The sequence below is a fragment of the Vicia villosa genome, unplaced genomic scaffold (assembly GCF_029867415.1).
Source record: "Vicia villosa cultivar HV-30 ecotype Madison, WI unplaced genomic scaffold, Vvil1.0 ctg.000077F_1_1, whole genome shotgun sequence".
Taxonomy (NCBI): Eukaryota; Viridiplantae; Streptophyta; class Magnoliopsida; order Fabales; family Fabaceae; genus Vicia; species Vicia villosa.
Window position 1 is genome coordinate 435293 of NW_026705001.1, and position 9333 is coordinate 444625.

Below are 9333 nucleotides of genomic sequence, written 5' to 3' on the forward strand. Positions count from 1 at the left end.
ATTCAACAAATAGGTGGCATTAGAAATTGTTTCACCGCACAAATAGGTTTTTAAAACACGAAGAAGAAGAAGAAGAAGAAGAAGAAGAAGAGAAAGAGATGATGTTGATGGTCACAACAAGAGATGAAGAGAGATTCAACGAACAATGGTACTTGGATTCGAGATGATCATCTAACATGTCTAGAAGGAAAGATTGATTTGTCAACATAAAGTCCTATGAAGAATACAATGAAATTTGCAAATAGCAACTGAAGTATTGAGGATGTTCTGATTATGAGGCAAGATGGCGAGAGGTCAGTAATTTCCAATGTGTTATACATATCAGGCATGAAGAGCAATTTGCTTAGCATTAGGCAGTTGGTCCAAAAGAACTAAAAGGTGTCGATCAAAGATAAGATATGAGAGTTGTCGATGCAAGTGGGAGATTAATCTTAAAGGCTCATATATCCTAGAATAGAATTTTCAAGATTGAACTTAATGTGATGAAGTACAAGTGCCTTGCAACTGCAGCTAGCAGAGATGAATGAAGATGACACTATCGACTAGGCCATCTCAACTTCAATGACATCAAAAAGTGGAAAAGAAGAAATATAATTTTAGGATTACCAGAAATTGACAATATTCCAAGAGAAGTGTGTGAGAAATGTATGCAGGCGAAACAACAAAAGAACAACTTCACCAAGGATGCAGGAAGCAAGTCGAAGACAGTCCTTGAAGTCATATACTCTGATGTATGTGGTCCAATTTAGGTGGATTTGAATGGAGGTAATAAATATTTTGTGACATTCATAGGTGATTTTAGGCAAAAACGGTGGACTTACCTGATCAAGAAGAAAAGTGAAGTGATCGAGGTATTTGCCAAGTTCAAATATATGGTCGAAAGGAAAAGTGGGAAAAAGCTCAAGGTTTTGAGGACTGATGGTGGTGGAGAATATGTGTCGAAAGACTTCGACATGTTATGTGAGAAAGAAGGAATTATGCATGAGGTGGTGCCACCCTATACTCTACAATCATGAATATGTTGAGAAGTATGTTGAAAGGCAAACATTTACCTAAAGAGTTTTGGGGTGAAGCTGTGTCGATGACAACATACATTTTGAACAGATGTCCGACGAAGAAGGTAGAAGGAATTATGCTAGAAGAATGTTGGTCTGGTGTGAAGCCTAGCTTGAATCATCTGAAGTTATTTAGATCTATAGCACATAGATATGTGCCAAATCAGTTGAGAAGAAAACTTGATGACAAGTCGAGTAGATCAGTTGAAAAAAATAGATTACATGACATATGATTTGGTAGATGTCAATAGATTAATTTGGAGTGATTCGTTTAGAACAGGGTATCTTCCAACTCGTCTAAAACCTAGTTCGAGTAATATATTTTAAGATAATATTATATATGACAAAAAAATTATCAATCTTATAAAATTCAAGGTCTTCGAGTGCTGTTTCGTTTAAGAATCGGTAATTCGTTTTTGACAGCTCTAGTTGCTTCTAGGCACATTGAACCACATTCACTATTTGTGGCACTAGGACCATTGAGCCACAAGAGTCCTCACTATAGCTAGAAATAAGAGATTCCTCATCGTGCCAAAAGATACCTCAAGGATTCCGTATGTTATTGTTGTTATCCTCCAACTACAACAACACCAATATATGATGCGTTCCTATATTCTGGACTGGATTCCATATATCTCCAACGTGTCTGCAGAGTTGTGTGAATTGGATTTCCTTTGTGGCGAGCCAATATAACACTCCACATCTCGAACTCATACTCTCACCATAAATCCACACTTCCCTCGTGCTTTTCTTGTGCTTAAAACATGTTTCATTTCATACTTTCCCCTTCCCTTTATATAAGAGGTATTGAGTCTCTTCATCCATATATAATCAAACACCACAACAATCTTACACTATTCAGGACACTAGAATTTGTACTTGTTGTCTTACTTCCAAAAAAACATGGCATTCTTTAGCACAGTTGTTACTCCATGGTGCAAGAAGTATGGAAATGATCATGATGGTATTGTTTGGTATGACTATCCTCTAGCAGTTTGCAACGAAGGAGACGATGACGATGATGATAGTGGTTATGACTATGCTCCAGCAGCATAAACTCAATCAATATCTGTCTCATTGATTTTGGTTACTACTTCAACTAGCTAGAATTAATTACTACCTAACTACTTATAGTGGCCTTCTTTTTGGTAGTAACTATAAGTGCTAATTGAAAAAAAATTAGAATATCAACTCTAATCTTACCTATTAGTACTACTCATCAGATGATCATTTTATGAATGGTGTTGCACTGTAATCTTACTTTAATTATATGTTTGAGAAGCTTTTGTTGTGTAGAATGGAAAACTATATATTATGAGAATGAATGTGTAACATGACAAATTTTACTATATAATTTTTTTTTAAGCAAGATATATAAATAACGGAGAATTAAGGGTTCTCCAACCTGTTTACACAGCGAAACGGGATAACCCGACAAAAAGCGAAGATTACAAACCAATTACAACTACGACAAAAAGTGCATAGGATCCATGCAAAACTCGTAGAAAGAGTAATTGGGGTGAGTAATTTTCCCGCAAAAAGACCACCTCCACACCAAGTGCTTAATGTTCCAAACAATATTATTCACATTCCAAGCCTCCTTCCGAAAGCAACTACCATTCTTAACCGTCCATATAACCCAAGTGGTGGCTAGCCAAACCACTCCCAACTTCCTATCTTTCACTTTTTTACTACGAAAAAATAAGTGCCAATCCGTAAAATTCGACAAACACTCATCATCTACCGTGTCCCCTTTACCAACCCAAAAAGCAACCTCACTCCAAATATTTTTCACCACCAAGCAACTAAAAAATAAATAATTACAAGATTCCAAACATAACCCACAAAACACACACTTAGACTCCTCCAAAGAAATAGAAATACCTCGGATCTTCAATAAATCTTTCACCGGAAGCCTATTAAGGAATAATCTCCAACCGAAGGCCTTGAATTTAAAAGGAACTTCCAATTTCCACAACAACCCAAAAGCTCCATCATTCCTATTAGGAGGACCATAACTAAAGCGAAGATTGTTATAGAATTCATAACAAGAAGCTACCGAAAAAACCTTATCCTCGGAATTATTCCACTCAACGGCATCCTTGCCCTCCAACCAACCTCTAAACCCCACCACCTTCCCTTTAAAATCCGCATAGACCTCCTCCAAGCATAATTCATCCACCTCTACCTCGGATATTCCAAAATCTCCCCAACACCACATACCATCTTTCCACCCTCCCATGGCCGCCACCGAAACATACTTTAATCGGGAAATGACATATAAATCCGGAAAAAAATCTTTCAAAGTAAAATCACACAACCATTTAGCCTCCCAAAACGGAGTAGAAAAACCATTATGGACGGAAAACCTACACAAATCAACAATAGGATCATGAGAAGAAGAAGAAATAATTTTTAAAACATCCTTCCACCAAACCGAACACTTTGAAAGGACTTTATTAGCCCCTCCACCACCGAACATTTTGGATGAGACGTCACCGTACTGCGAGTTCAAGACTTTAAACCACAAAGAATCGTGCCCTTGAATAATCCTCCATCTCCACTTGTTTAGAAGAGCCAAATTAAAAGAATATAAATTTTTCACGCCTAACCCCCCTTTATGCATTGGTAACGTAACATCCTCCCACTTCACCCAATGAATCTTCCTTCTTTCCTCTAATCCTCCCCATAAAAATTCTTCAGCTAAAATTTTGATTAACGTTGATCATTTTTTGATTAGCATTTTGGCAAGAGTTTTTATTATTTATGGTACTGTTTGTGACATCATTTCTTAAATATTTTATAATCGATGGAATTTATTTAAATATTATTCCATGGTACTGTTTGTATTAATGATTGTGCATGAAGTATTGGATTAGTATTTGGTTGTTATGAAATTTTGTATTATTCATAATTTATTGTACAATATTGTCGAAACAAGAATTAAAATAAATGATAACTAGTTAAAAAAACAAAACTGTGATTGTAAATTAAATTAATTGATTTAAAATAACTTTACTAAATCATGTGAGTCGATTTAAATTTGATATTTCAAATCGGATCATATAGATTTAAAAAACTGCGATACTTTTGGATAATTTTTTAAATGTGTCAAACCGATTTAAATAAACATTTTAAAATAACCACTTGCTTTGGCTAGATGTGCACTCTCATTGGATTTGGGATGGTTCTTTGGGTTGGTTTTTTGTTGGGTAATGTGGAAATGTAGGAATGATATTATTTTTAATAATCTTTCGTTGTCGTCTTTTGATGTTTTGGGTAGGATCAAATTGCTCTCGTGGGATTGGTTGTTAGTTTTTCATAAAGGGCTTGTTAATGGCTCTTGGGTGGATTGGTGCAATGATGCTATGCTAGTTTTTAATTTGTTGATGGCTTGAAGGGTTTTGTTCCCTTTTCTTGTTGTGTTGTTTTGTTGTATGTTTGGGTTGTAGCACCCCTAGTGCTCTTAATTGATTCCCTATTTTGCTTAAAAAAAAACATTTTAAAATCATATTAACCGATTCAATAAAATATTTTAAACCGGATCATAACCGATTTAAAAATAAAAAACTTTCTAAATCGACCAGTATTAAATCGAAACATCAACCGATTTAAAAAATTATTTTTAACAGATTTAAAAAGTAGTTTTTATACTAGTGATGTTCTCCTTGCGACTTGTACACGGGAACATTAAAGTATGAAGTAAAAAATATCAACTTAAAATCAAGTCTTCGTAATTTCAAACCAAGTACAAATCAAGTGTGAATTTCCTTTTAAAAAATAAAAAATAAGTGTGAATAGATATAATATAGATTTAACTAGATGATTTTTGAATATTTTAACCAAACCAATTTGATGACTGATGATCGAGGCAAATAATAAGAAATAGTTCAAACGGTTTGTCCCTTATCAATCCTTCACTATTCTTGGCACTAGGCCCATTGAGACACAAGAGTCCTCACCAAAACTAGCTAGCAAAAAGGAGATTCCTCATCTTGCCGAAATGCACCCCTAAATATTGATGTCGTTAGTAGTTAAAACGACGACAACCTTGCACTCAAGGATTCCCTATGTTATTCATGTCCACCAACATCACCAATTTGTTCTGCTTAGTTGTCTGAATTGGAATTCCTATGTGGCCAAACAGTATAACACACCACATCTCAAACTCATATTCCATCCATAAATCCACACTTCTCTTGTGCTTTTCTTGTGCTAAAAACAAGTCTCACGTACACTTCCCCATTCCCTTTATATATATATAAAAGCATATGGAGTCTCAAACACAACAACAATCATACCTTAATCAGAATCTTATATTAACTTAGGACTCTAGATTTCGCTCTTCTTGTTTGTTGTCCTACACTTGTAAAAAATGGCATTCATTTCCAATGTTGTTGCTCCATGGTGCAAGAAGCATATTGAAAGTGGTCATAGTGATGTTTGGGATGGCTATCCTCCTGTAGTTTGCGATGAAGGAGACGATGACGACGATGGTGGTTATGATTATGCTCCAGCAGCATAAACTCTTTATTTGTCTCATTGATTTTTATTGCTACTTCAACTAGCTAGTATTAAACTAGTTATAGTGCCTCTCATCTTTTTGGTTATTAGTGCTAATTGTTATGAAAAAAGAAAGAAAGAATATTTACTCTAATCTTACCTATTACTCATCAGATGATCCTTTTAATGTAGCATTGTAACCTCAATTAGTTATGAAGAATGAAAAGTATTATAATAAAGATGAGTGCGTAATAGGACAAATTTTATTGTATATTTTATGATAAAATTTTCACATCATCTAACAAAATCAAAATATAAGAAAATAGATGCAAAATGCATTTAACTTTGGCTATAAAAACGAAGTAAAAGACGTCATAAAAAGTTGTCATTTTATTCCTCGATTAATTAAAAAAATCAAGGTGTTAAGTTACCTGCACATAGGTTCGAACTTCAACATCTGCATTTTTATTATTTTCAAAACTAACACATCATACCTTTTGGTTTATCAGTAAAATCGAGGCATAAGATAGATTGTATTTTTAAAAAAAAAAAACTCGTTACATTGTTCACACAAAATATTAATAAATTAATTTGGTTATAAACAACATTGTTTACTCAGAATATTACATTGTTTACACAAATTAAAATATTAAAGTTAAAATTAATTTGTCACTGAAGATAAAATGCTGGATCTTCGAATCATTGAATTTTGGGGAAGATCAAATGCTAGGTGCCAGTATATTTTCAATTGCTTTTGTTTGCATTTGTTTCTAATATAAAACAAAAAATGGTTATATATATAAATGATTTTCCGCTCAAATAAATATTCAAGAACAAAAATCTTAAACCCAAATAACTTTCTGTTCTTGAAATTCATCATTGAGAACTTTTCATGGTAAATTCCCTTACAAACCTTAAAGTGATGGGTGTATATAGTTTCAACTTTCAAGCACTTTATGATGTTTCATTATCAATTTTTTATATTCAGCATGTTTTTATAATGAAAGGTTTTTTTTTATTTTTATGTTTCATGCGAATCACTAATGGTAAACTCTTGAGGGTTGATACTCATTAAATGGAAGGCGAAGATTTGTTCAAGAATGATAGTCAATATCCTCAATAATCATGCTAAATTATTCCCCCGATTTTGACAAAAATATGTTTACCCTTGGTTTCAGTAGAAAACTAAGGTGAATAAGTTTTTTTTTATAATAAAAATAACATTATATTGTTTACACAGAATATTAAAATACAACATGTTATGTTATTCTTGGAGAATAACACATCTTTGTTGTAATCCCGATTTTGTAGTTGTGTAATAAAATTTCTCGATTTTGTTAAAAACTGAGGGTAAAAGAATTTTCTTTTTTAAATAAAAAATAAAATAAAATAAGTAAACCCCTCATTTTTATAAAAAAAAAAATCAAGCTAATAATTTTCAATCAAAAAATGTTAAATGATAAAGAATTAAAAGTAACATGTCATGTTTTACATTTCAATTCTTTACCAGTCACCATTTTTTGTGCGTAATTTACAACATGTTTAAGAATAGATTTCTCAATGATGTTAACTCAGAAAAGCAATGTTGTTCTCTTTGATTGACAACATAGAAAAGTTATTCAAATAATACAACAACAAAAACATTAACACCATTATTTGAGATACATTGTAAGGGCAAAAAAAATATTTTGTTCATGATAGAAGAACAGTGAAGATTTTTTCTACCTTGCAATCTATTCCAAAGAGTGACACGTATACCTCAACAAGTATTTTTTATAGTAAAATCGGATTATTTTATCCCTTGGTTATTTCGGAAACCGAATAGATAAATCATTTAGATTATGTTAAGAAATATGGTTGGACATAACTCAACCCTACAAAACCGGGTTGTAGGGTGAGGATTGCCCTCACTTATAAGCTCGTGTTTAGACCATATATTGTCTGATGTGGGACTCTTAATACACCCCTCACGCCCAGGAATAGTAAACTGGAACGTGGGAATAAATGGTGGGTGGCCTGATAGTAGAAACCATAATAGGTTGCCCACCAGAGCTTAAACGAGACTCTTGATATCATGTTAAGAAATGTGGTTGGACCAAACTCATCCCTACAAAACTGGCTTGTAGGGATGAGTTAGGTCCAACCACATTTTTTAACATGGTATCAAGACTCTCGTTTAAGCTCTGATAGACCACCTATTATAGTTTTTGTTATCGGGTCACCCACCATTTATTTTCACGCTCTAGTGGTATATTTGTGGGCATGAGGAGGTGTGTTAAGAGTCTCATAAATCATTTAGATTACAAATAAAAAAAATAAAAAAAAATTCCACTTATAAAGAAAAAAACATAAACTGTATTAACTAGGATTCAAAGCATGTCATGGATTGTTTTAACCCTACGTTATATTAAAAATCAAGAGAACATATGATTTTTTTGTTGTTGTTTGGTTTTATTTCTGAACTGAAATGTTCTGTGTTTTTCATATTTCATAATTCTATTATATTTTTTTGTGTAAATTATTGTATATATTAAATAATTCTAAATGAATAATAATTTTTATTAAAAATTTTTTTTGAAAATGTCCACTATCTCTTGACCATATGGAATCTTTATTGTTGGTTGCGTCCTTAAAGCTAAATTTTTATGATTGACAAAATTTCGATATTGTTTTTAAATAGTTCGGAAAGATGTATTATGTCAGATAAATTTTTTTTTTTGATAAATGAGTATTGACATCTTATTTATTTAGTAGTTAGAAATTTCAAAAGTTGGGTAAATTTGACTAAATTTAAGTGAAAAATGCCACAATGCATCTGTTCTGGACTGGGCCGAGCAGGCCCAGCTCCCCTTGTCAGCCGAACAGGCCCAATCCATTTGGGCCCATCTTGCCGTTACGAATTGGTCAAGCATAAGGACCACGTGCGTAACGCTTCAGCGAAGGATCCGGTCAATCACCTCCGAATCCTACGCCACGCTCACCCAGAACGTGGGTCACCTGCTGACTCAGCCCTAGCAGAGGTTGTTCTGGCAGTCTCCTAGCACGTGGGCCTCCAACTGGATTTGGCCCAATTAGGAGACCTTGGCCCAGCGCTGGGGGCTATAAATACCCTCTTTCACTATAGGGTCAGGTATTCATTCTCTACTTCTTAAACCCTCACTCTCTCTGATAGCTTCTGATTTTAGCATCGGAGAACCTTGTAGGTACCCCCACCTTGTTCATCAAGTCAGACCAGTTGCCGTGACGATCCATTCTGATCAGGTTAGATCAGTGGCGCCGTCTGTGGGAATCCTGCTTCCCCATCTTTTCTTTCTTCAAGAAACCTAGAGATCAAAGCTCAATCCATCCCACGATCATCATGGCCAGCAACAACAATGACGACCAGGAGAACAGCGACCAATTCAGCGTTGAACGATTGATCCAAGAAACTGCTGCAGGCAACCAGTCTCGTCCTCGTCGGGACGGGCAGAACCAATCAACTAAGAACGGGCAGGTGGGTCCCATCGGGCAATCCAAACCCAACGATGGAAAACCGCCTCCGAGAGACGGTCAGACGGCCACCCCGTCAACCCAAAGCTCCAAACAGGTCGAGGACCTGGAGGCCAATGCAGAATCCCTCCAGGTCGAGATCCCGATTCCAGAAAACGTTGACCCGGTCACTGTCGCACTGCTCGTCGCAGTTAACCGGACCAACACCCTGCTGTTCGAGCAGAATAAGAGGATAATAGCTGCATTGGAAAAGAAACGCCGATCCAGGACACTTCCGAAGAGGCGC

The 9333-nt window shown here is 34.9% G+C and overlaps 1 protein-coding gene across 1 annotated transcript; it reads right to left on the minus strand.

Moving 5' to 3' along the window:
- Positions 1–2520: 2520 nt before the first annotated feature.
- LOC131623741 (uncharacterized) lies at positions 2521–3537 on the minus strand. The gene has a single exon (XM_058894764.1). The coding sequence runs from the start codon at positions 3535–3537 to the stop codon at positions 2521–2523; it is 1017 nt and encodes a 338-aa protein (XP_058750747.1).
- Between the last annotated feature and the right edge of the window lie 5796 nt (positions 3538–9333).

What these genes read in the sequence shown, in the direction of transcription:
- LOC131623741 (XM_058894764.1), bottom strand. Translation starts at nt 3,537, where the DNA reads ATGTTCGGTGGTGGAGGGGCTAATAAAGTCCTTTCAAAGTGTTCGGTT.